The sequence below is a fragment of the Rissa tridactyla genome, chromosome 22 (genome assembly GCF_028500815.1).
Source record: "Rissa tridactyla isolate bRisTri1 chromosome 22, bRisTri1.patW.cur.20221130, whole genome shotgun sequence".
NCBI classification, from domain to species: Eukaryota; Metazoa; Chordata; class Aves; order Charadriiformes; family Laridae; genus Rissa; species Rissa tridactyla.
In genome coordinates, this window is record NC_071487.1 from 1958024 (window position 1) to 1984492 (window position 26469).

At 67.0% G+C, this 26469-nt stretch overlaps 3 protein-coding genes across 4 annotated transcripts; 1 reads left to right on the top strand and 2 right to left on the bottom strand.

The window, feature by feature from the left end:
* The first annotated feature begins 1946 nt into the window (after positions 1-1946).
* On the top strand, positions 1947-11073 carry NCAN (neurocan). The gene is given in 15 exon segments (XM_054182112.1): positions 1947-2019; positions 3137-3538; positions 4251-4267; positions 4269-4426; positions 4514-4641; positions 4931-5225; positions 5556-6451; positions 6537-7760; positions 8281-8397; positions 8605-8718; positions 8924-9082; positions 9189-9271; positions 9365-9509; positions 10626-10808; positions 10925-11073. Coding segments are annotated over 15 exon segments (4143 nt in total).
* Positions 11074-13578: 2505 nt separating this feature from the next.
* HAPLN4 (hyaluronan and proteoglycan link protein 4) lies at positions 13579-16574 on the bottom strand. The gene is made up of 4 exons (XM_054181904.1): positions 16457-16574; positions 15756-16118; positions 14689-14991; positions 13579-13916 (listed from the first exon to the last, which is right to left on the bottom strand). The coding sequence occupies exons 1-4, from the start codon at positions 16572-16574 to the stop codon at positions 13579-13581; spliced, it is 1122 nt and encodes a 373-aa protein (XP_054037879.1).
* Positions 16575-18887: 2313 nt separating this feature from the next.
* Positions 18888-25094, bottom strand: TM6SF2 (transmembrane 6 superfamily member 2). Of its 2 annotated transcripts, none has more exons than XM_054181902.1 (10): positions 24980-25094; positions 22250-22356; positions 22015-22112; positions 21701-21804; positions 21465-21547; positions 20490-20614; positions 20265-20366; positions 20028-20120; positions 19828-19947; positions 18888-19449 (listed from the first exon to the last, which is right to left on the bottom strand). In XM_054181902.1, exons 1-10 carry the CDS (start codon positions 25069-25071, stop codon positions 19249-19251), a joined length of 1125 nt encoding a protein of 374 aa, XP_054037877.1. In that variant the 5' UTR covers positions 25072-25094; the 3' UTR covers positions 18888-19248. The 2 variants fall into 2 exon arrangements, with proteins under 2 accessions (XP_054037877.1, XP_054037878.1); XM_054181903.1 differs by having other exon boundaries at positions 22250-22353; positions 24980-25092.
* Positions 25095-26469: the final 1375 nt, after the last annotated feature.

Below are 26469 nucleotides of genomic sequence, written 5' to 3' on the forward strand. Positions count from 1 at the left end.
GTCGAGGGATGCAAGAAAGAAAATGGGTAAAAAGCCAAAAAAAAAAAAAAAGAAAAGGGGGCTGTGGGTGATTTGAAGCTCTGGGACGTGTGCGAGCACAGCCCAGGGCACCCTTCTCCCCGGGTGCTGAGTGTCCTGGATGTCCCCAGCCTGCACCCGCCCCCCCACCCTGGTCCAGCGGGTCCCGGGGTGGTGGCTCGGGGACAGATACGGGCTGGGGGGGCCGGGGGGCAGGCAGGGACCACACCATCCCACACCCCGGCGCTGATGGTTGGTGCTGGGCGAGCTCCTGACACCCCCAGAAAGTCACAATTCGCATTTCAATGGGGAGGAGCTGGAACCTCCGGAGCCCAACTGTGCCAAGCCATTTATTTTTCCCACCCATAGTGGGAAGACAGGGAAAAGTTTGGTGCTGCCGGGGCCACCAGCCCCGGGGAAATTCCTTCCTGGAGCATCTCTGAGCAGGGAAGAAGGAGCTGCCGTCGTGCTGTCAGTGCCGTGGGGTGGCCGCGGGGCTGTTCGGCTCCCGGGGGACGTGGTGGGGTGAAGGTGCAGTGAGCCGCAGCCCGCTCCCTGCTCCGCATCCCGGGAATTTCCCTCTGCGGCCAGAGCCGGGGTTGAGTCACCTCCACATCTTCTATCCGCAGCTGGGTTTGGAGGCAGAAAGCCCCGCGGAGCAGCTGCGGGAGGGAAGGGGCAGCAAACACTTTCTTCTTTAGAAAAGAGAAGATAAAACCCAGTTTTGCACCCCCCGAAAGGCCCTTTTCCAGCGCTGAACACAGGGGGGGTCTCCTTTTTTTTTTTCTCTCGCCATTTTGCTCTTTCTTGCTATTTTTGTCCCATAAAAGCAGAAGGGACTGAATGAGAAATCAAGGGCTGGAAAAATGGAGCATCAGGGATGGGAGAACCTGTGGACTGAGCCGAAGCCTCGGCTCCGGGCAGCTGGGAGGGGGACAGGGGGGGTCCTGGTGTCCCCCCCAAGGTGCTCCGCGGCTCACTGTCCTGGCTGGGGGTCAGTGTCAGAAATGAGGGACCCCCGTGGGGACGAGCAAACCCTGCGCTGGATCTGCCGGCGCACGGGGGGGGGACCCTGGGTCTGGTTCGAGCTCGCAGCCACGTGGTGCCGAGCACCAGCACGGCCCCCTTTGGGGTCTGGGGGTGCCGCTTGCATCCCTGCTTGGCCAGTTTGGTGCCGGAGCCGGGTTAAAATCCCAAACAAAGCCTGAGTGGGGCTTGTGGGACCCCGGTGCTGGTTGTGGTGGGGGCCAGGCGATGGTTGTGCCCGCGCCGGGCGGGCGACTTCTCCGACTTCCCTCCGAGCCCAGAGACCAAATGATTTAGAAAATACTAATCGTCGCTGCAGTCAAACAGATGGATGGGAGATTTTCAGCGAGCGGCGGTGCCGGCTTTGTGCTCCGCGCGCCGCACGCCGGCTCCGGCAGCCGATGGCGTCCGCTGCATGTTAATGCTGGGGGCAGAGTAAGGGCCGGCTCCAGCGCCGCCGGCTCTGCCACGGCCGGGCTGGGGGGCCGCGGGACCCCCCGGGCTTCCCTGCTGCCCCCGCCATGGAGACGCGTGTCCCACCTCCAGCGGCGCACCGTGAGGGTGCGGGGATGTCACCACTGGTGGCAGGGGGACGCAGAGGGACGCCCCGGTGGGGTGGCTGGGGGCTCAGTGGGTGGGTTGATGGGTGGCACCTCGTCCTCCATCCCGGCCCCACATCAGCTCCGTGCCGGCAGCGAAATCAAACTCTCTCTGGGCTAATGGCATCTCGCTAAGCGGGGCTAATCCCGCTCTCCCCGCGGCTCCCGGGGGTTGGTGTCAGCGTGGCCTCGCGGTGATTTATGGCCCGACGGCGTCGCCGCACGCGCAGGGGGAGGGCGAGCAGCAGCCTCCCATTCCCACCCCCCCCACCCCCCCCCCCCGGCTCTCATTGCAGGTCAAGGATGGTCCATGTGATGGGGGATGCCGGCTGCTGGCTCCTGCTCGGGCTCTCCCTCCTCCCCATCGCCGTCCTGGGTGAGTGAGACAGCGCTCCGTAGCCGGGGCTAATTAGCCGATAACGGGAAACAGCAGCAAATGAGGGACTATCAGCAATAATAAATAGTGAGGGTGAATAATAACCAGGAGAGGGTTTAAGCTGTGCCCCCCCCAGCCCCCCATGCCTCCCTGCCCTTGCATGCAGGGGATTAGCGAGGGAGAAACCCCCCAGGCGACCGTGGACCCCCCCCACGCTGGGATCCCCGCAGGCCAGACCATAAATCCTTAATCCCATCAGTGGCACCCCCAACCCCCTCCCCGCCGCGGAGCTGAGCCCTCCCCAAGGGATTTGCCATGTCTCTGAGTGGGAGAGCCCATGTCCCCCCCCATCGTGCGTGGTGGGGGCATCCCAGCATCCCGCTGCAGGGGGGCATTTGGGATCCCCCCGCCCTGGTACCCTCCCTGTGCGTCTCCCGGTGATCAAAGGGCTTGGGGTGCGACGGAGGGTGGGATGGAGGGGGCGGAGGGTGGCAGGTGGGGGTTAGTGGCCATCCCCAGTCCCCAGCCGGCTGGGCTCTGTGGGGAGCAGCCCCCCCCCGACCCCGCTGCGGGCAGGGAGAGCCAGGCCGCGGGAGTTCCCCAGACTTGTGGGATTTGCAGCAGTGGAGCCGGGAGCCGGGACAGGCTGGGGCAGGATTAGTGCGGGAGGAGGAGGAGGAGGAGGAGGAGGAGGAGGAGGAGGAGGAGGTCACAATCGCTGTCGCGCTTTATCCCGGCGTGGGGATGGCTTTCCTGCTGGTGCACCAGGGGCTGAGTGGCACCGAGTCGTTGGCGAGGGGTCCACCTCTGCGGGCAAGGGATGGGGAGCATTGATATCCCAACGGGAGCGGTGTGGGACCCATGGGTGCAGAGCAGCGGCTACAGCCTGGCGGGGACGGGGACTTGGCCGATTTAACTGGCAAAGCTGCTCTTCAGCCACCAGCCGGGGAGGCTGCACATCATCCCGCTTCATGTTCTTCCCTGGGGGGCTCAGAGGTACCCGGTATGGGGCCCCCAAAACCCTGCAGTGCCCCCAGCTCTCTCCCCGCTACGAACAAGAGGCCTGCAGGAGCTCCCACCGCCCATCCCCGTGGTATCTGGGCGCCTCTCCCCGCAGGCTCCCAGGACGATGGGAAGGTGATCCACATCAACAGGGTGCAGCACCAGGCCGTGCGCGTGGGGCTGGGGGAGCCCGTCGCCCTCCCCTGCCTCTTCCTGCTCCATCCCTCCGCCTCGCTGGGGCCCAACGAGCCCCCCGACCCCCCCCGCGTCAAATGGAGCAAGGTGCGCTCGGCCACCGGCCAGAGGGAGGACGTCCCCATCCTGGTGGCCAAGGACAACGCGGTGAAGGTGGTGAAAGCCTACGAGGGCCGGGTGTCCCTGCCCGGCTACCCCCGCGACCGCTACAACGCCACGCTGGTGCTGCGCGCCGCCCGCGCCAGCGACGCGGGGCTATACCGCTGCGAGGTGGTGGCCGGCATCGACGATGAGCAGGACCTGCTGCCCCTGGAGGTGACGGGTGAGCCGGGCGCCGTGACGCGGGGTGGCATTGCTGGGAGGGCTGCGGGGGGCGATGCGGGTTCCGCGGCGGGGTGGCGTGGGTGCCCGTGGGGGTCGTGCGTCCCGTACGAGCTGTGGACCCTGTTCAAGCCGTGCACCCCATGCACTCCATATACCCCTTGTAAGCCACGCACCCTGCGCACTCTATGCAAGCCCTGCACCCCATGCAACCTGTGCACCATGTGCCCCGTGCAAGCCATGCACCTCGTACAAGCCGTGACCCCATGTACTTCACGCACCCTGTGCAAGCCGTGCACCGTGTGCACCCTGTGCACCCTGTACAAGCCATGCGAGCCATGCTCCCCGTGCGAGCTGTGCACTCCACGCGCCCCGTGCACTCTGTACAAGCCCTGCACCCCATGCAACCTGTGCGCCCTGTGTGCCCCGTGCAGGCCATGCACCTCGTGCAAGCCGTGCACCCCATGTATTTCATGCATCCTGTGCAAGCCGTGCACCCAATACACCCCATGTTAACCAATACACCCAGTGCAAGCTGTGCACCCCGTGTGCCCCCTGCAAGCCATGCACCTCGTACAAGCCGTGCACCCCATGTATTTCGTGCACCCCGTGCACCCCACTCAAGCCCTGCACCTCCTACAAGCCATGTACCCCCGCGCGAGCCCTGCCAGCTCCGCGCCCTGTGCCAGCCGTGCCATCCGCTGCCCTTCCAGGTGTCGTCTTCCACTACCCGCCCCGCGGGCCAGCGCTATGCCCTGACCTTCGCCGCCGCCCGCCGCGCCTGCTTGGACAACTCGGCCATCATCGCCTCACCCCAGCACCTCCAGGCCGCCTTCGAGGACGGCTACGACAACTGCGACGCGGGCTGGCTAGCCGACCAGACCGTGCGGTGAGTGTGCGGCACGGGCTGCCGGCCGGGCACACCTCGCCACGGGCAACCGCGGGGCTGAGCGCCGGCCGTGCCCCTCTCTGGCAGGTACCCCATCACGCTCTCCCGGCCTGGCTGTTATGGAGACCGCAACAGCCTCCCCGGCGTCCGCAGCTACGGCCGGAGGGAGCCCGGCGAGGAGTACGATGTCTACTGCTACGCCCAGGAGCTGCGAGGCAAGCGGTGCCGCGGCGGCTGGGTGCGCGCCGGGCGGGTGGGTGGGTGCCAGGGACATTGCTCCGAGGAGACGGCCGTGGCCAGGACCGCGGGCATCTCCATGGATCTCCTGCCTGCCACGGTTTGGCTGCAGGGATGGGTGCTCGGTGTCACCCTCGGTGCCGGTGCCAAGCGGCGCGGTGTTGGCTGTCGTACTCAATTCATGGAGACTTCCACAAAACACCGCTCGGCTCCGAGCCGTCACGGCTCTCCGTCCCCGCATCCCCAACGGGCTCTGCTCTCTTGCAGGGACGGTGTTTTACGCCACGGTGCCGGGGCGGTTCACCTGGCAGGGGGCCCGCAGGCACTGTCGGAGCCGGGGGGCTTCGTTAGCCACCACGGGGCAGCTCTACCTGGCGTGGCGCGAGGGCTTGGACCAGTGCGACCCGGGCTGGCTGGCCGACGGCAGCGTCCGCTACCCCATCAGGCTCCCGCGCAGGAAATGCGGCGGCGAGGCCTCGGGCGTCAGGACCCTCTACCAGTTCCCCAACCGCACCGGCTTCCCCCCCGCCACCTCCAAATTTGACGCCTACTGCTATAAAGGTAAGAGGGACCGGCCGCGATGCCGGCACCGCGTGCCACCCCGCAAGCCCCCCACCAGCCCTGGCCCGTCTTCCCTTGGGAATCGGTGGGCATGGCTGGGAAAATTGCTACGGATGAATATTTAATTGGGGAATTAATGAGATCAATGGGGAGAGCTGCGCTGGGAGGGAGCCCAGCTCCGTGCATCACCCTGGCATGGTGCAAGGCTGCGGGATGCGGTTCCTGGTACTGAGCCCTTGTGGGGGGGGGGATGTGGGTCCCCACTCGTGCCCCGGATCCCCGTCCGGTCCCGGATCCCCATCCTGCCCCTCGGTCCCGCCGACGGCACGGCTGATGCTCGTGGTCTCACCGCAGCGCACGTGGCCGCGGGGCAGAGGGAGCCGCAGGAGCCGGTGCCACCCACTCCCGACCCGCCGGGCAGCGACAACGTGCTGGTGGAGCACGGCGAGGACCTGGGCACGTCGGGGGATGCCCGGGACACCCTGCGTGACCGCTACAGCCTCCCGCCGCAGCCGGGGCCCGCGGGGCTGGGCGAGGATGAGGACGAGCAGTTGCGGCTGGCGAGCAGCAGCCCAGCGGCGCGGCGCGGTGACCTCCCCGCGGCTGCCACGGCGGCTGCTGGCCTGGGGGTGGGCGATGGCGGCACATCCCTGCCTCCCACCACGGCCTCCTCGCTGGCGTGGCCCCACGAGGATGAAGCTCTCAACGTGGTGGACCAGGTGCCGGTGAGCTCCTGGCAGGATCCATCCAGCCCAGCACCGCCGGCGCACGAAGCCCCTGCTCCCGAGGAGCCCCCGGCCGCCCTCCTGCCGCAGTCCCAAAGCCCAGCCCGGCAGCACGTCACCGGCTCACCATCGGGGCTGGGGACGGTCCCCGGCATAGCAGCGGAGACCCCCAGCACCCCCCTGGCCAGCTCCCGCGCCCCGAGGCGGAGCAGCTATGCCGGGCTGAACGGGCGCTACTTCCAGCTCCAGCGGCAAAGCCGGGACCCCGCGGTGGCAGCTGGGGACCCCACGGTGGCTGGGGACCCCACGGTGGCTGGGGATCCCACGGTGGTGGGTGACCCGGTGGGGACGGTCAGCCAGGCCCCCGTCCTGGCCCTGGAGGTGAAGGGGGTTGCAGCCAACGCGGTGGAGACGTGGAGCATCTCCCACACCGGCACCGAGAGCCTCCGGCGGGAGGGCACCTACTCACCCTCCAACGCGGTGGAGGAGGAGATCGGCCCCGGTAAGTGATGCCCGAAAGCGGCCAGGGGGGTCCCGGCGGGGGCTGCGCCAGCTCGGGGACCCCATGGCTGTGCCATCTCTTGCAGAGCTGATGGCACCAGCCACCCCCCCAGTGTCACCCTCGCCACAGGCGCCTTCCCGGAGGGATTTGCCGTGGTGGAGCCCCCGCATGGCCCCCCACAATCCCGAGGGACCCGCACGGACGCCCCCTCTGCCGTCCCCAGCCCTGCCTGCCTCTGTTGGTCCCCACGATGCTGTCGGCCACCAGGACATCACCACACTCCGGGCTCAGCCCCGCGTCCCCAGCGCCCGCGGGGACTCTCCCCGGCCACCCGCGGATGCCACCGAGGACTTCTCCGGGGACGCTCTCTCCCAGGAGGATGGTGGCTCCGTCCCGCCACGGCCCCCGCTGCCCCCAGCCCCGCTGGTGGCCGAGAGCCCCGAGATGGCCCCGCAGCCCCGCGGTGACGGCGGTGACGGCAGCGGGGCCCCGGGCAATGGCTCACTGGAGAGGCAGAGGAAAGCGGTGACCTTCTTTCACCCAGCCAGCCCTTCCATGGGGCACCCCGTCACCCCCAGCCCCACCGAGGTGGCTGCTCCCCAGCCCCGGGGGGAGCTCAGCCCCACGGCTCCCCACGGGCCGTTTGAGCCGCCATCTGAGCCGCCGTCTGAGCCCAGCCATGAGCAGCCGGTCGGGTACGGCGATGCCGGGAAGGGCTCAGCCAAGCCAAGCAGCGAAGCAGCCGTGTCCCCCCCAGTGCGTGATGTCCCCTCGCCTTCGCCTGCCCCCGTGGCCAGCGAGGTGACCCTGTGGGCCAGCACCGAGCAGCCGGTGGAGGCGGATGCGCTGGAGCCGGCAGCCGAGGAGGGGTCCACGGGCTTTGCCTCCGTGGCCCCACAGCCCACCAGCCACCTTGCACCGGAGCTGGGGGGAGCGGAGCAGCTCCTCCTGCCCCCCCCAGCCCCTCGGCAGCCTCCCGCCAGCCCCGGCCCCCCGGGTGTCCCCAACCATGAGGATGCACCAATGGCCCCCGGCGAGGAGGATGCCTCCGGGGAGGCGAAGAGGGAAGAGACCCCCGCACCCCCTGGCTCGGCCACCCGCAGCCCCTGGCCGTCACCCACTGCCCCCCACCCATGGGTGCCGGAGGCTCCCGAGTCCCCGAGCACGGGGCTGCTCTTTGAGCCCTCCACGGCAGCTTTGCCGGGGGGGTCCCCGCTGCTGGATGCCGACAGCGGGAGCGGCGAGGAGCCGGGGCTGGAGGAGCGGGAGCTGCTGGCCTGGGCAGGTGCCGACAATGCCAGCCGGCACGGTGAGCGCGGCGCTGGGGGGGTCGGGGTGCTGGGGGCACCTAGAGCTGGTGGGCACTGGGGAAAATCAGGCTGGGTGGCAAGAGGACCGACCCAGGGGGTTAAGGCGGAGGTTTTTGCGGGTCTCGCCTTTCAGCCAAACCAATTTACTTTCTGGGGAGTTTCTGGCAACTGCGGTGGGCTGGAAGCAGGTCCTGGGTTTTTCGAAGGGAGCCGAGCTATCAACGTGAGCTGGGAAAGCATCCTCTTAAATGTTTAATATTTGCAGTTGCTCGTAATAATAATAGCTGGAGAGGCGGCTGCTGGCGGGGGACGCGTGGCACACGCTGCCCGGCCCCGGCTGCCAAACAAACAACAAATGTATTTAAAGAGTCGAGCCACAGCCAGGCGGAAAAGGCACCGCGGTTAATGTGCGGCAGCCAGCAGGGTCACGGCCAGGCCCTGGGTCCTGGTGGGGAAGGGGGTGGGTGCCGCGGCGTCCCCCCCAGCCCCTGGCTCAGGGCGCCCATTTGCACCCCGCAGCCCCGTCCGACCCCTGCCAGAACAACCCCTGCCTGCACGGCGGGACCTGCCGCGCCAACGGCACCGTCTGCGGCTGCAGCTGCGCCCCGGGCTTCACCGGGGAGAACTGCGAGATCGGTGAGCGGCCGGAGCATCCCGTTGTACCGGGGCAGAGCCAGGCGCCGCATGGAGCTTGGAAATCCGGGAGGGGAATGGGGCTGCGGCTCTAAGTCCGGCTCGATCCCCCCCATCCTCAGGCACCGGTGCTGGCGGAGGGGACGGTGGGCTGGGTGGGTGGTGGCGGGGGGTCTCCCGTGTCCTGCAGCTCTCGGCGTGTCCCCGCAGACATCGACGACTGCCTGTCCAGCCCCTGCCAGAACGGCGGCACCTGCATCGACGAGGTCAACTCCTTCGTCTGCCTCTGCCTGCCCAGCTACGGCGGCAGCCGCTGCGAGAAAGGTGGGGAGCGCAGCCCCCGATGTCCCCCCCGGGGTGTGTCGCCATGGGGTGGGCGAGACCCCCACGGGGACACTGCCCAGCCCCTGTCCCTTTGGGGATCAGCATGGGGAACCGGGAAGAGGATGCAGGATGCTCTCCGCATCCCTCCCCAGGTGCTGGGGGGCTGGTCCCCTTCGCTGTCCCCACCGTCCCCATCTCCCCGCAGACACGGAGGGCTGTGACCACAACTGGCACAAGTTCCAGGGTCACTGCTACCGGTACTTTGCCCGCCGGCGCTCCTGGGAGGACGCGGAGCGGGATTGCCGCCGCCGCGCCGGCCACCTCACCAGCATCCACTCGCAGGAGGAGCACGGCTTCATCAACGGTGCGGGCTGCGGGGGGTAATGCCCCGTCCCGCAGCTCTCCATGCGTCAGCACCCCTGGGTGCTCCTGGCCTGCACCGCGCGAGCTGTGGGTGCCTCTCTCCGTAGGCTTCGGGCACGAGAACACCTGGATCGGGCTCAATGACAGGATCGTGGAGCAGGACTTCCAGTGGACCGACAACACCGGCTTGGTGAGACCCTGGGAGGTGCAGGGTGGGGGGGCTCAGGGTGCAGGGCGTGGGGGGGGGGTGCAGGGGTTCTCACCCTCTCTCCTGTCCCACCAGCAATACGAGAACTGGCGGGAGAACCAACCCGACAACTTCTTTGCGGGCGGCGAGGACTGTGTGGTGCTGGTGTCCCACGAGATCGGCAAGTGGAACGACGTGCCCTGCAACTACAACCTGCCCTACATCTGCAAGAAAGGCACAGGTACCGCCCGCCCCGGCGTCCCCACCCTGGGCATCCCCATCCCGCAGCCCCCGGCATCCCCATCCCGCAGCCCGCGGCATCCCCATCCATGTCCCGCATCCCCATCCCACAGCCCCCAGCATCCCCATCCGTGTCCCGCATCCCCATCCTGCAGCCCCCAGCAACTCCATCCTCATCCTGCATCCCTGTCCCACAGCCCCCAGCTTCTCCATCCTCATCCCGTATCCCTGTCCCACAGCCCCCAGCATCTCCATCCTTGTCCCGCATCTCCATCCCCATCCCACAGCCCCCGGCATCTCCATCCTTGTCCCGCATCTCCATCCCCATCCCACAGCCCCCGGCATCCCCATCCTTGTCCCACTTCTCCATCCCGCAGCCCCCAGCATCTCCATCCTCATCCTGCAGCCCTATCCCACAGCCCCCAGCATCTCCATCCCACATCCCTATCCTGCACCCCCTGGCATCTCCATCACCACCCCTCATCCTCATTCTGCAGCCCCCAGCATCCCCATCCCACATCCCTATCCCGCAGCCCCCAGCATCCCCATCCCACATCCCCATCCCGCAGCCCCCAGCATCTCCATCCCCATCCCACAGCCCCCAGCATCCCCATCCCCATCCCGCAGCCCCCAGTATCCCCATCCCACATCCCTATCCCGCAGCCCCCAGGCACCTCCTCATCCTCGGGAAACCTCTCCCAGCCCCTCACCCAGGAAAACTTGAGCAGTTCCCCTTAATCTCCATTTCTTTCTTCCCCCCCCCGCAGTCAATTCTTCCCTCTCCACTTTAATTTGTTTAATTTGCCACCATTAAAACTATTAAGTTCTCATTCCTTATCTTGAAAGTTATATTAACCTCCAGCTGCTCGTTGCGAGCCGGAGGAGCGTGCCGCCCTCTCCCGCCGGCTGCGTCTTAACGATGCGCTGGCCCCGATAAGGCCATTAATTAACAAAGTTAATCCTGGGGAACACCTCACTGCCAACCTGACGGAGGAACCCCTCCTAAAGCCATCCACCACCGCTCCGGAGAGAACCGGTGGCATCGACAAGGTGTCCCCTTATCCCCTCCTGGTGACAGGGGGGTGACAGCGGTCTGTGTCCCCCCCTCCACCTCCAGTGCTGTGCGGGCCCCCGCCGGAGGTGGCAAACGCCTTCCCGGTGGGGAAGAAGAAGGAGAAGTACAGCATCCACTCCAGCGTGCGCTACCAGTGCGAGGAGGGCTTCACCCAGCGCCACGTGCCCACCATCAAGTGCCACAGCACCGGCAAGTGGGACCGGCCCAAAATCCTCTGCACAAAACGTTAGTGGGGACGGGGAAGGCGGGGGGGAGGGATAAGGGAGGGTGTCAAGGCACCAGCTGCCTGCTGGGGGCCGCGCTCCCTGACCCCCCCGGGTGCCCTCCCTTGCCCCCGTTAGCCAGGCGGTCGCACCGAGCGCGGCGGCACCACCACCACCGGCACAGCCACCCCCACCACCAGCACCACCACCACAAACCCCGCAAGGAGCGGCGAAAACACCGCAAGCACCTCCGGCTGGACTGGATGGAGGAGGGCCACTACTTCTAGAGCCGGGGGGGGGGGACAAGGAAGCACAAAGGTCCCCGAAGGGATGCGGTGACATTTCCTGGCCCCCTCCCAACCCCCCTCCCTCTTTTATAACCTCCCCCCCGCCAACCCTTGGCTTTAGCTCCTAGGATGCCCGGCCCCGTAGGGAATAGGATCCGGAGGGGGCGGCTGCGTGTGCGTCCCCAGCCCTCCCTGCATGCCCCACGCTCAGCCCCCCCGACCCGGGGTCGAGCCCCCAGCCCCACATGGGGACCCCCCCATCCCGCGTGGGGGCTGTTCCCCGGCTGGGCTCCGGCCCCCTCCCCAAAGAGGGGGGTTAATCCGCCAGCCCCCCCCCTTCCCATGTCCCACCTTGGCCATCGTGGCCCAGGGTGGCTCCAGTTTTTTAGCAGCCCCCCCCTCCATCTTCCCACCCCAGCCCGCCAGTCCTGCTCGTGGGGCGTCCCTGTGGCCGGCATGGGGACCCTGCCCGGCGCTGGGTGGGGGCGGGGGGACGACGACGATGCCACCGGGGCCGGTGTCCCACTCTGCCGCCTGGTTTTGGGGGTTGATTTTTATTTTCCCTTTCCGTTTGTCATCGGGTCCCCGTTGGAGTTGGCGTGTGTGTGTGTGTGTGTACGGCGCTTTCTGATCTCTGCTGTTTGCGACGTGACTGCCGTGTCCCGAGCCCCCTCCCCATCCCTGTCCCCCCCCCTCCCCTCCCCTCCCCGAGCCCCGTGCCATTTCTGACTTTGCCTTTCTGTACTGCTGGACATTTTAATAAATTTTTTTAACAGTTGAGTGGCCTCAACTCTGTGCTTTCCTGGGGATGGGGCAGGGGGGGGACGGGGACCCCGGGGACAGTCCCCGTGCGGCCCTTGGCCGGGGAGTGCCTCGCTGGCGCTCTCCATCTGCCTCCTTTCACCACCACTAAATTAATTTTAAGCAAACCTAATCCTTCTCGCAGGCCCGGCCGTGTGAGCCGAGAGCTCATGAATCACGCCGGCGGGGAGCAGCGCGGCCGCGGCTTTCCCTGCCCGCCCCCACGAGCTGCGGAGACGCTGATGAATTTTATCGGGGTGCTGCCCGTGTTATCCATGGGTGCAGGGGCTGCGTGACCCCCCCCGACCCCAGCTGCCATCCATCAGCGTGTGGTGGCCACCACCTGGGGCTCCGGTGGCCCCCGGCACCTGCGGTCCCCACTCTTGCCCCCCGAGGGTCGCGGTGGCTGGGGGTGGCAGCTCCCAGCAGCTATTTATTGTCACCGGCGCTGGCAGTCGGTGACGGTGATGGATGGACTGGGCTCAGCTGCACCGGCCGTGGAGGAAGCCCCTCCGGCATGGGGGACCCCCCAGGGTCGTCCCCCGCCATCCCCCGTGGTGGCTGCCAGCACTGCGATGCCCCGAGGTGGCTCTGCCGATGCTGCACCCTTGGATTTGGTCCTGATAAATCCAAGGGGGATGCCATCGGGACGCTCCGAAGGTGCCCAGCTCCGGCGGGGAGGGAGGGCGCAGCGGGGACAGGGACACCGGGGCTTTGAATTCCGAGCGAATACAAGAGCTGCGGGGGGGAAGTGGCCCCCAGGGCGCGGGGTCCCCTTGCACCCGAGATGCCCCCGGAGGGTGGCACCAGCCAAGGAGACACGAGAGCCCGGCTCAGCTCTCAAAAGCGGCCGAAGCTTTTATTTCATCTACGTCCAGCTGGGGAGCGCCGGGGCTGCAGGAAGCCTCGGGACGGTGCTCGGCCCGGGGGGGCGCAGGGGACGGTGCCCACCCAGCACCTTCCCGCTCCCGGCATCCGCCGCTTCCCCACCAAGCCAAGCGCTAAGGAGCGGCCCCGGGCTGGTGGCGTGGGGCACTGGGCTGGCCCAGCAGCAGCCCCTGGGGTGGCCAGCGGTGAGCGGGTGCATGCGGATGCTGGAAGGGCTGCAGGCGATCCCCCCCAGCCCCCCCCGGCCGCCCATGTTACATGAAAGCCAAGCCCAGTGCCCCCAGTCGTTGCCCAGCACCACGCTGGGATTTTGGGGGGCTCGTGGCAGGTCAGCTCCCCCCCCCGCAGAGACCTGCTGCTCCCATGATGTGGTTGCCCACAGCATCTCCCGGGGGGGTTCAGAGAGACGCCCCAGGGACAGCGCGGAGTTGGGGACCCCAGGCACGAGGATGAGGACGTCGAGGGCTCAAGCCTGCTTTGCTCTGGCTGGGCCGTTAGCACATGCGATAATTGATAAGCAAGAGCTGCAACGAGCTGGGGAGCCGGCCCTGGATCCGCGCGCAGGCTCCTGGCTGGGCTCCTGAAGTCGTTCCCCTCCCGCTGCCTCAGTTTCCCCAAGCGTCCCCGGGCTTTGTCCTCAGCCTGCGGCGCAGCAGCCGCCCCGGCATCGCATGGGCACCTCTCCCAGTCCAAGGCAGGGGCTGCCCGCAGCTCCCCGCGCTGCCGCGTCCCGGGAGGCAGCGACGCCGGGGAGCCCAGCACATGAGGAGGGGTCGCCCCGGCCAAATCTGGGGGTGCTCCCAGCGTGGCTGAGCCTCACACACGATTGGGGTGACCCCCACCCAGCGCCTTCTCCGGGGCGGCCTCACCGGCTTTTTTGAAGCAATAAACCCCAAAAAGCTTGTACTTCTTGTCCGGGAAGCCCAGGTTGCGCACGCCGGGCTCCCGGCCCCCGCAGCGTGCCCGGGGGTTGACGATGGGGTAGCGGATGCTGCCGTCCTCCAGCCAGCCGGCCTCGCAGCGGTCCAGCAGCTGGATCTTCCAGGCGGCGTAGAGCTGGCCCACCTTGGCCACGGCCGCCCCGTTGTTCTTGCAGGCCTGCACCGCCTCGGCGTAGCTCAGCTTGCGGTACGTCTTCAAGAAGTAGACTTTGCCTTTGGGGAGGGGACACACACACACACACACACAAAGTTGGAGGGTGTCGGGGATGGGGACCCATCTGCAGCATCCCGCATCCGGCATGGCACCGGTACCCAGCAGGGTAGGATGGGGTTGAGCGGTGCAAGCCCTGTGAACCCCCCCCACCCCAAAACACATATTTGGGGGGGAGGGGGGTCCTGAGGAGGCGACCGGCTGGGTGGGCTCTGGGGAGCCACCGTCACGGTGCTGGCAGATTTATGGGGGCTACACGGCGGCGGTCGGTGATGGCTCCTGGTGGCGATTACACCCGCTATTTATCCTGCCTGCCACCATTAAACAAACATCGGCAGAGCCCCCCCGCGCGGCCCTGCCAGCCAGGAGGAATTTACACAGCCCGGGAGCCCTCCCGGCTCCCATCTGTCTTGCGCGGCCCCGGCCTCATCCATCACCCGGCCCGTTTGCTGCTGCAATTACCTCCGTCCCCTGCTGCCGCCCGGGGAAGATGGGGCTTGCTAAAACCGGGTGCCCCATCCCCAAAGGTGATGGGGACAGATCCTGATCATTTATGGGGGTTCCCGGCACCGAACCCCCTCTTGATGTGCTGGGGAGCCCGGGGAAGGGACATGCAGCCTGGGGAAGGGACGTGAAGTCTCACCCAGAGCTAAGCGCCTTCCTGGACCATCATGGGAACCCCCCACCCTGCCCGGTCAAACCAGGGAGCTGGGTGATGCACTCTGTGCATTGTGGGTGCTCCGTGCCTCAGTTTCCCCCCCTCCCCGCCGTTACCGTTGAGGTTGGAGGTGAAGCAGAAGGCGTCGTAGTGCTCGCTCTCCTTGTGCCGGTAGCCGTAGTTGCGTACCCCTACCGGCGTGTCCTTGCGGCCGCACTCCTCCCGCGGGCGGGAGATGGGGTACTGCACCGAGCCGTCCTCCAGCCAGCCGGCGTTGCACCAGTCCATGCCCTCCAGCCAGGCCTGGTGCAGCTGGTCGTGCGAGGCCAGGATGCCGTCCTGCTCCAGGCACGCCTGCTGCGCCTCGTGGAAGTTCAGGGTGTAGCGACCCAGGCGCGGGTGGTAGGGGAAGATGACGCCTGGGCGGGGGGGGACACACGGAGGGGAGGGTTAGGGTCTTGGGGGGCGGGTTCCCCCACCTTATTTTGCAGCTGCACCCAACGAACGGGGTCATCAGCACAAGGCACCGGCGGGGGACAGGGGCTGCTGCAGGGGGGAGACCCGGCTGCAAAGCCCAGCGCAGCCGAGCTGCCATCGTCCCTGCTCGGGGACTTCGGGTGCTCCAGGTGCTCGGCAACCCCAAAGCCCCCCAGCCCTGTGACCGCAAGGACCCCCGGGGCACCCCCGGGTCCCAGGAGCTGCTGCTCTGGGACATGGGGACATCGGTGGTGCCCACGCAGGGTCCAGCCAAGCCCTGGCGTCCCCGGGGCAAGCCCGTACCAGCTGGAGCAGCGCTGCTGTGCCTCCCGAGCCCCCAAAAAAGGGTTTTCCCCCTTTCCCGGTGTCCCCCCCCCATCCCAGCATCTTGTAGCCATGCACGGCACCAACGCTGCTGCCACATCCCATCCCTGTCCCCCCCCGGTGCTTTACGAGGCCGTGCCGCTATCTATCTCCCGCGTTTATTAGCTGCCAGCCCGTAAACCTGGAGCAACAATAAAAGCCAATAACCGAGGCAATAAACCACGGCACACGCCAGGAAAAACAACCGGCCGTAAAGCAGGACCGAGCCCAGCTTGGGAACGCGGCGCTGGGAACCGTGTCCTGGCCATCCCGCCTGGGACACGGGGACACCCGGGGCCCTCCTTGTCCCTGTCCCTCCTCCCCGGCGCAGCCGAGCCGTTACCTTCGAGGTCCAGCTTGACCATGCCGGTGTCATCCTCGAGCTCGTTGGTGACCTCGCACTCGTAGCGGCCGTAGTCTTGCAGGGTGACGTTGCGGATGATGAGCGAGGCGTCGCCGAAGCCGTCCTCCTGCAGGGCCGTGCGGCCGCGGTAGCTGCCAAACGCCCGCCGCGCCTTCCCCAGCGCCACGAAGACGTCCACGAAGGCCATGGGCTCCGTCACCTTGGTCCACTTGAGGCGGATCTCGGCCGGGTCGTGGGCGGCCATGTCGTAGTGGTACCGGCAGGGCAGGATGATGGTGCCGCCCCGGTGCGTCACCACCTTCCCCGGGGCCGTTTGCACGACCACGGCCCCGCTGTCACCTTCTGCAAGGGACACTGAGCTCAGGGGAGTCCCTGTCCCCAAGCCTGCCCCTGCCTCCACCCCAGGCAGTGCTGGCACATGGGCAGGACCATGGGGACAAGCAGGTTGGGTGCAGGACCACCTTTGGGGGCAATTTGCCTCTTTTGGGGGCTTTGCAAACCCCAACGAGGGTTGGGCAGCTCCTGGCCAGGGCAAGGGGGACACAATGGATGTCCCAGCAACCCTGATGGCACTTTAGTGGATCTTAAACCCAACAGCCCGATGGCTGCAGGGTGGCTCCCCCTGTCCCACCCTGGGGGTCCAGCCCAGCTCCCCGCTGCGGACCCCTGTCCCCACTCACCCATGACATGGACCACCTTCTTCCGTCCCCGGGTGCTGGGCAGCACGTCGGAGGCGAGGACGCCAGCAAGGAGCAGCAGAGCTGCCGGGCCAGCGGCCCAGGGGCCTCGGGGACGCATCTAGGGGGAGAGCAGGGCCCCTTAGCACCCACCGACCCCCCAGGGAGGAGAGCGGTGAGGCAAACCCACGCTCTGCCTGACCCCCGGCTTTGGTAGCCCCCCAGCAGCAATGCCGGTCCCCAGCCCGCGCCCCCATCCAGGGGAAGGAGATGCCGTCACCCGCCACCACCCCTCGTGGGGATGCCCCCACCCCATCTCCCGCCTCACCCACCCCAAGCGCTGGGTCACCCATTGCCTCCCCCCACCCCGCCCCGAGCACCCCCCGCCCGCGGGGCCCCCCGCGCCCCCGGCCTGCGCTGAACTCCGCTTCACCCGCTCAGTTACAGCGGGATGAATATTTCATGGCAGACGCGCCGGGCCGGATCTCGTGAGTTATTTATGTCCGCGATGGCACAGCTGGAAACTGAACTGATGGCGCGGGAGTGGGCTGCGGCTGCCGGAGCCCCCAGAGCCCCCTCCGGCTGCATCCCCCCTTCCATGGGGACAAGGGGGGAAGTGTGGGCCAGAGCCCCCCCAGTCCCTGGGGGGCTGCGAACACCCCGCACTGCGGGCTGGGGCCTGAGCCCCGTGTTCTTGGGGGTGCCCCGGATCCCAGCACGGGCAGACCGGCTGTGTGCCCCCCCGGTGGGAATGACCCCCCCGTGGGGCAGGGGAAGGGGAGCCTGGGCTTGGCTGCGGGGTAGGGGAAGCGGGGCAGCCCCCACAAGGGTCCTGGTGCCCGGTCGGGGGGCAGGGGGAGGGGGGAAGCCCCCCGGGGGTCCCGGTGCCCGGTCAAGGTCGGGGGAGCAGGGAAACTCCCCCGGGGTTCCCGGTGTCCGGTCGAGGGGGCAGGAGGAACGAGGAAGCCCCCCCGGGGGTCCCGGTGTCCAGTCGGACGCAGGGGGAATGGAGAAGCCCCCCGAGGGTCCCGATGCCCGGTCGGGGGGCAGGGGAAACGAATAGGGAAGACCCCCGGGGGTCCCGGTGCCCGGTCGGAGAGCAGGGGAAGCAGGGAAGCCCCCCCGACGGTCCCGGTTCCCGGTCGGGGGCAGGGCAAACGAACAGGGAAGGGCCCCCGGGGGTCCCGGTGCCCGGTGTGGGGCAGAGGGAGCGGGGAAGCCCTCCCGCGGGTCCCGATGCCCGGCCGGTGTCAGGGGGAGCGGGGCAGCCCCTCCGGGGGTCCCGGTGTCCGGTCGAGGGGGCAGGGGGAGCGGGGAAGCCCCACCGAGGGACCCGGTTGCCAGTCGGGGTGAGGGGGAGCGGTGCCCGGTCGGGGGAGCAGGGGAGCCCCCTCGGGGGTCCCGGTGCCCGGCTGGGGGCAGCGGGAGCGGGGAGCCCCGGCTCCCCCCCGCCGGCGGCCCCGGGGCCGGTGCGGTGTTGCAGTGCGGGACACTGCGGCGGCAGCCCCGGGGCTGCGGGACGCCGGTGCCCGGGAGCGGGCAGCGCAGCGCGGGGCGGAACCGGCCCGGCCGCCGACCCCCACCGCGACCGCCCTCCGCCCCACCGGGAGCAGCCCCCGCCCGGGCTGCCGGTACCGGGGGTCCCGTCCCGGCTCCCCGCGGCCGCCCCGCAGCGAGCGGAGCCGCCGCCGCCGCCGCAGCCCCCCGCACTCACCGTGTCTCGGCGGGCGCCGGTGCCGGCCGGCGGGAGGGGCCCGGCCGCAGGAGCGCTCCGGTGCCGCCGGTGCTGCCGGTGCGGCTCCGCGCAGGGGGCGGCACCGGCAGCTCAGCTCGGCCCGGCCCTGCCCCGGCTCCCGGCGCTGCGCAGGGCCGCCGGCTCGCCAAGGTCACCGTCCCGCCCGGCACCGTCCCCCCGGTACCGCCGGTAACCCCCGGTACTGCCGGTACCCCCCGGCCCGGGCTGCGAGCGGGGAACCCGCGGGGCAAAAGGAGTTTTGCCGGGTAAATCCGCCACCCCCCCCCCCGGACCCTGCAAGGGCAGCCCCGAGCTACCGCCAGCACCCCAACCTGCGCGCCCCCCCCTGCGCATCCCCACCCATGTGCCTCCCCCCCCCGCCGTGGGCACACATCCCCACCCCTCGCCCCCCCTGCCCACCCCTGGGCATCCCTGGCACACGCAGGGGCACCCCTTGCCCCGGCTCCCCCCTCCCAGCCCGAGGCCGAGCTCAGCGCGGGCGGCAGGAGCCCCCCCCGCACCCCAAAGGGGCAAAGCCCGGCAGCTCCTCCCGGCCCCGGTTGCCAGCAGGGGCTGGGAACCGGCAGGACACCGGCGGATGACGCGGGGTGGGGGGAACGCGGTGCGGTGCTTCATCCACCGCCACGGGGGTGACGCTGCCGTCGGGAGCACGGAGAGGGGTTCGGAAGCTGTACCCTCGCTCCTTTATTTTGTAAACAGTGTTTTCCTGGCACGGTCCCCGCTCCTGCGTCCTTCCAGCGTGTCCAGGAGCACCAGGGTGGGACAGGACCCCCACGGTCCCTGGGGACCAGCCGGGAGGGGAGTCCGGCTCCCGCAGCCCCCCGCCGGTGAGACCCCCCCAAGCACAGACAAGGGCAGGGCCGTGACTGCAGCGATGCCCCCGCAGAGCACCCCGGGATCCCCACGGCGTTAGGGGACACGGCAGGGACCGGAGCATCCCTGGGGACACCTCTGCCAGCCAGGTCCCGCCACAGGCCGCTTTTGCAGCGGGAAAAGGGGGGGCAGGCAGCAGTCCCCCCCCCGGGGCGGGCAGGACGTGTCACTGGTGCTTCTTGCCGCGGCTGGCAGGAGTGGCGGGCAGGAAGAAGGCCGGGCAGCGCAGGCAGCGGAAGGCCAGGAGCTGGGGGCCCAGCGCGTAGAGGACGTTGGTGAGGAGGAAGCTCCACCAGACATCTTCGGGGGTCTGGTAGGGGAAGGGCGTGCGGGCGTGCAGCGAGGAGCCCAGGTGGGAGAACTGAGCCTGGGGACACAGGGTGACATGAGGCAGGGGGGGAACGGGGGGGACCGGCAGCGATGGGGTGTCCCACCCGGCACCAAAGGGTGTTTCGCAGGAGCACACCCAGCGCGTCCTATCTATAGACCTGCGGGCTCGCTCCAGCCTATTTCTGTCAAACTAATCCCCGGCTCCATTAAGATCCACCGAGGCCAAAGTAATTATCGGGCGGTGGCGGTGGGAACTGCTCCGCACGCAGCCGCGGGTGCGGATCTGTTCTCCCCCCACACCCCCGGCTCAGGCCCGGCTCCCCACTTGCTGGGGACCAAAACCCATCCCGGGGGTCCCACCGTGTGTCCCCCCCCAGCCCCGCAGCGGGGGGAAGGATGATGGGGCAGCCCTCACCTGCGCGATGGCGCCGGCAAACACCAGGCTCCAGTCGGGCAGCCAGGAGCAGCCGGGCAGCACCAGCCCGTAGATGGAGAGGCAGAAGAAGGGGAGGACGTAGAACAAGTAGATCAGCATCTGGGGGGGACACGGAGAGGGTCACCCCGTCCCCAGCGGCACGGGGAGGGGGGCTCCGGCCCTGCTTCAACCCCACTCACCTGCACTTTGGGGTAGCCGACGGGGTCGCGCAGGTACGGCTCGTGCTGGTAGATGTACTCGAAGCACGAATCGGCAGGACAGTCCAAAACCACCTGGGGATGCAGAGAGCGGAGGGGAGGTGGGTATGGGGCAGAGGTACCCACCCCAGACCACTATGGCCCCTTGAGGACCCCTCACGGCCCCTCCAGGACCCCTACAACCCCTCCAGGACCCCCACGTGTGGGCCCAGCACTCACCATCCCCCTGAAGAAGGTGAAGGCGGTGGTGAGGAGCAGGACCAGGACCAGCCCCATGTCCTGGGGCCGCTGGTACAGGCACTTGCCTTGTTCCTTTGCAACCTGGGAGAGGGAAAGCGCCGTATTTTCGGCTCCGCACCCCGTGGTCCAGCCCCGGGGAGTGGGAGAAGACCGATGGCTCCCGGTGCAGCTCCCGTGGAGCTCTCGCCCCGGCTCCCAGCTCACCTTCTCGGGGCTGAGGCACGGCAGGGCCTTGGGCTGCTGGAAGAGCCTCACCCCAGCCCAGAGGGGGATGAGGATGTAGGGCAGGTTGAGCAGGAAGGAAGGGCTGAGGTCGGAGCTGTATTTCCCTGGGGAAGGAGAGCACGGGGTAGGCAGGAGGGAGCGCTGGGCACCCAGGACCCAGACCCACCCCCAGGTCAGCACCTTCCTCCTCTCCCCGAGGTGCAAGAGCCGGGGAGCAAACCCGCTGGACAGACGGGGGGATGGAGGCAGCCTGGAGGGATCGGAATCATAGAATCATAGAATCATTTAGGTTGGAAAAGGCCCTTGGGATCATCGAGTCCAACCATCATCTCCACTCCACAAAGTTCTCCCTTACACCACATCCCCCAACACCACATCTAAACGAGTCTTAAACACATCCAGGGATGGCGACTCCACCACCTCCCTGGGCAGCCTATTCCAGTGTCTGACCACTCTTTCTGGGAAGAATTTTTTCCTAATGTCCAGCCTAAACCTACCCTGCTGCAGCTTGAGCCCATTCCCTCTTGTTCTATCACTAATGACCTGTGAGAAGAGACCAGCACCAACCTCTCTACAATGGCCTTTCGAGGAGTTGTAGAGAGCGATGAGGTCTCCCCTCAGCCTCCTCTTCCTCAAACTAAACAGTCCCAGCTCCTTCAATCGCTCCTCATCAGATTTATTCTCCAGGCCCTTCACCAGCTTCGTTGCCCTCCTCTGCCCTCGCTCCAGCACCTCGAGATCTCTCTCGTATTGAGGTGCCCAGAACTGGACACAATGCTCCAGGTGTGGCCTCACCAGTGCCGAGTACAGGGGGACAGTCACCTCCCTCCTCCTGCTGGTCACGCTATTTCTAATACAAGCCAGGATGCCATTGGCCCTCTTGGCCACCTGGGCACACTGGGTCATCAGCGAGGGCTGGGGGTCCCCATCGAGCCCCCCTCCGCACCCCCGTACCTATCAGGTTCCCAAGCAGGAAGACGACGATGCTCATCATCAGAGAGCCCAGCCAGAAGAGACCCAGGTTCCTGTAGCTCTTTCTGCGGAGACACTGGGATCAGACGCCTCGGCCAGGCTCAGAGCTCCCTTCTCCCACAAAACTGGGGATCCTCCCGCCCCCGCAAGCCTCTCCGAGCTCCCCATCCGTGAAGACGCCACGTGGCCACGGGATCTCTGTCGCCATCCCCGCTCACCTTTGGCCGATGGCCGCCATCATGGCGAGGTAGAGCCCGTAGTGGATGATGCCATCCCAGTAACAGATCATGATGCCGTGCGCCGTGCGCAGGTAGGGCTCGCCCTGCCCGTTCGGAAGATTGCGGATCATATGGGGCGGGAGCCGGCGCCTTCCCACCCCCCCCACCCCGGGGGACCCCGCGGGAGCCGGGGCTGCTCCCTGCAGGGTCCCTTTGGGAGCGGGAGCAGCATCCCTGCTTGCCCTGGGTGCGCGGGGCTGCTCGTCGCACGACCGGAGGGTGCGAGAGCCCGAGGGGGGGCGGTGAGGGGGTACCTCTCGGACGTAGACCTCCATGAAGCCAGAAATGTAGCCATCCTCCTCCAGCGAGATGATCAAGTCGGCGACGGAGGTGAAGGAGAGCACCACGAACACTGCCGGAGAGCGAGCCGGCTCCCAGCGGGTCCCACGGCACCCCCCCCAAATCCCACATCTCCGCTCCCTGCCCCGGCACGGGATCGATCCCCGCACCCCGGGGTGTGTGTGTGTGTGGGGGGACGGACGGACTCACCGCAGAAAAGGGGGTCCTGGAAGTGGCTCCCTCCGTTTACGAAGAAGATGATGGAGATGAGGCCGGCGAGCAGCAGCACCCCCGTCAGCATCAGCGCCAGCGGGCTGCTGCGGAACAGCGGGACGGGTTCAAGCACCCCGGGCGCAGACGGGGCCGGGGGGTGTGTGAAGCCCCCTTTCCCCCGGTCCAGCTGAAACACCCTTTGCCCCCACCGATTTTGACCGGTCTCCGCCGAAGCAGAGGGAACGGCAGGATCAGACCCCGCACCCCGGCACAGGTGGGGTCCCGCGGCGGCACAGGGCGCTTGGGGAGCGAGGGGGCGGGGAAAGGGCTCCTGCAGGGTCTGAAATAACCCCGGGGGGGGCGAAGCTGGGGGAAGGCTGCGTCTGACACCCGGGCATGGATGGGGAAGGAGCCAAGGCTCCTGCGGCAGCGCAGGGGAGAAGCCCCCGCGTGGTCCTCCCTCCCCCTGGAGAAGGGCCGGTGCTCTAAGAGACCGGGGAAACCAATTATAAAGCAAATCGATAACGAGGAGACAGATACTGAAAACGCGTCCTAAGAGAGGGAAGAAGTTGGAGGGAAATCTATCCCGAGCTTGCTGCGCCCCCTCCAAGAAGCTGCCGCCTCAGCTGGGATAGCTGCAGCTCTGCTCCAGCCAGCACTTCTAGGAAACACGGAAAACGTCACGGAATTTTTCACTCGAGCCTTTAACTCTGTCACCAAAGGAAAAGAAAAGGCAAAGTCGCGGCCGGCCGTCTGCGCAGACACGGGTGTTGGTAGCTCATGCTGGGGAACCACCCGACGGGCAGCCCCAGCGCTCCTCGGCGCAGCGTGGGGGCTGGTGACGAAAGGCCAGCCGTCCCCCCGGCCCGGCGTCACCCCGCTGGGAACAGCTCAGGTCCCGTTTTTGGAGGCTGCGACAACACCCGGCTCGTGTTCGCCGTGCGCAGGCGGAATCGCTCTTCCAGGGACAGTGATGGGGATGGGGACAAGGGACAGGGAGCGCCGGGACAGGGTGTCACAGCAGCGCTGAGCCCGTCCTCACCGCGCGCCATAAGCATCCGAACCAGCACAGAAAAAAACCCAAACCACCTCAAAACAATCAAACAACTGAAGTGCCACCGCCTAAGTGCATTATTACCAGTGTATAATTAATTACTACACAACTAATTACTCCCATGGAATGATTAATTCAGAAGTCAAATGCGGATGTGGCGGCGGAGCAGCACAACGCCCGGCTCCTCCGGTCACCGCGGGACGTGACCGTGCGGGTGACGGGGCTCGAGACACACCAACACACGCCGGCACCGCGGCCACCCGGCCAGGCTGAGGGGCTCGGAGGCCACCACCGCTCGTTCTGCCGCAGGGACGGATTAAAAAACAGGGGGATATTCCCGCTCCACAACCCCCCGCCACAGCCTGGGCAGGAGAATCGTGTTGTCATGGGCTTGGGTTTGGGGGGCTGGGGGCGGGGGTCAGCGCTCCCCACAGCTACAGAGGGTTTTCACCGGCACCGTGTTGGGCAGATGGGCTGCGGGTTTCATGGAGAGAGATCCCGGAGATCCGGGCTGCGGGATGGAAGTGAAAGAGGAGACCGAAAAGATGGGAATGAAAATCGGGAGATCTTCAAGTGAAGCTCATGAGGTGGCCAGGAAAGCCCTGGCTCCGCGATTAGAAGTTTGGTCAAAAGTGCTTCCTGCTGGAACAGCACAAGCAGAGTTGGCTATAAAGAGGAATGTCTAAGGAATGGGAAAAGGAGGGCGAAGGAGCCTGGCAGGAACGAAGGGACAGACACCAGTGAAGGGAGGGAAGGACAGGGGGGAGCCCAAAGCTGGCAGATCCTGGGGCGTGAGACTGGCAATAAAGAGGAAAATAACTGGCCAGAGCGTGGCTTTACAGAAATAATGGATGTAAGGAAGTGGTGGGGCTCCGGCCACCTCACCAGGGGGCTGACCCTGGCTGGTGGTGGGTCGCGAAGCCCCGAAGCCAGGGTGACGGGCAGCCGGGGACGCGCTGGGCGGCCAGGACAGGCTGGGTTGGGGCATGGCGGGGGTGTCGCTCAGCAGTAAAACCGAAAGCGGGGCTGTTATCAGGCAGCGTGATGGTGGCGATGACGAGGCCGGCATGGAGGGGTGGCATCTGCCACGCTGAGACGTGCCAGCAGCCGAGTTGCTTGGGGGGGGTCGCTCTGGGAGGGGGAGATGGGGCTTGGAGGGGTCCCCAGTGCCTGGGGAGGTATGGATGTGTCCAGAGGGGACACCCAGTGTCCCAGTTCTGTCCGTCTGGCCTGGGGGGCTACACCAGGGCCGGGCAGCTTGAGAGGGTGCTCATAAACCAGGGAGGCGCTGAGCACCCCCGTCCCCGGGGGATCCAGGCTGTCGGCGAGCCCCGGTACGCTCCGCGTTGTGCAATGGCCCTGAGCAACCCTGCTGCGCGTGTCTCTTCGCTGCCAGCGGGATTTAAAAGGCATAAAGGCAGCCATGAACCACGTCGGTGACGTCCCAGCCTGCAACGGCCTTTCCGTGGGCTCAGCTGGGCCAGGAGCACCCAGACTGAGCCCCCTGCCGCGGGCTGGACCCCAGTCCCAGGACACCCTCCCCTGGACACCGCTCCCAGGATGGTTTCCCCCCCAAGACCCTGACTGGACCCATCCAGGACCGCAGAGGGACCCGAGACCCAGCCGAACGGCAGCATCCCAACCCCAGAGCCTTCTCCCGGTCCCGCACTCACTCTGCCAAGGCGGTCGCAGCATTGATGCCGAAGGCCACGGGGATGGCGAGCAGGGAGGGGGCGAGGGCGCCCGGCACGGCCGGGAGCTGCATCCCCGGCACGGCCGCCGCGCCGGAGCCCGCGGACTTTGGCCCCGAGAACAGGCAGCGCCCTTAAAGCGCCAGAGCCGGCCAGGAGGAGGGCTGGGGGGTCCGGGGGGGTCTCGGGGGGTGCAGGCTGCAGCTGAACACACGTAGCTCTGTACGATGGTCCGTGCTGGTCTCCATGCTCAAGGACTGCCTTGAGAAACAGCGCTAAGAGCTGCGGGGGAAACGTAAAACCACTCCAGAAGAGGCTCTGAAAGCTCAGGGACTGTTTTGTTTTGTGTTTTGTTTTTTTTTTTTTCCCCAATTCATTCTGGAAACTTTAAGTACTTAAAAAAAGCCAAGAGGACATACCTCTCCAGATCTGTAAGAGGAAGAGAGAAGGAGCGAAGCACATGAAAGCCAGCACTTCATCCCTGCCTTTAATAACAAATTGAACTGAGCAGAGAGCAGGAGTTTCAAGGTCTCTGCACCCAGCTGGGAGCCCAGCGTTCCCCTGACCTCCTCCTCTCACATCCTCTGCTCAAAACACGGGCGTTTACCTCCCCACCAGCCCGGGGAGAGACCTGCCCCAGCGGCCCCGAAATGGGAACACGCTTAGAAACTTCCACGGAACTTAGCAGAGCCCCAAGGCGTCCGCTCAACCTTTCCCCCTTCTCACAAACCCTTCCCCAACCTGCCGCCGTGTCACGTCACTCTTTTGCCCTCTTGCTTCAGAGTCCGGGGGCCGAGCTGCCCGCCCTGCACTTTGCCCTGGGTTTGTTCGTCGTTCCTCCGTGCGGGAGGAAGGCCGAGGAGCCCCGCGTGCCTCGTCAGCAGGGAGGTCGCGAGCAGGCTCGTCGCCGACGAGGAGAGGCTCGTTAGGTGGGCGCAAGGGGCGTTCAGTCTCCGGGGGTCAGTAACGAGACGTGGCTTTGCGGCTGAGAAACCACCCACCAGCTCTATTTGTACAGGGAGACGCACAAAAACCAGCGCAACACCCTGTGAGACGAAAAAAAAGGGGGGTGAAACCAGGCAATTTGGGGTGACTCGGTGCAAGAACCGTCACATCTTCCCAAACACCAAACCCCTACGAGTGTTGCACCGGTCTCCCAGCTCCGGCAACAGCCACTCGGGGAAAACCAGCCCCAACCGGGTGGTTTCCCAGTGTCTCCCCCCCCCGGTGCCGTGCTCGGTCACCCGTGCGTTCACGCCGCATGAGCGGCTGGCACGGCCTGTGCACGGCGGGCATCGGGAATTTACTCTTTGATCACCAACTCCGGTGACCCTTCTGGGCCCGGCGCAGCAGCCGCCCGTTTGATTCGCTTTCTGAAGGCTGAATCCCCGCTCGGAGCTAATGATGGCAAGGAGGAGGACGGCGCTAAGTGGCTTCTGCAGGGCTGACCCTGCCTGCTGCTCCCAGCGGCA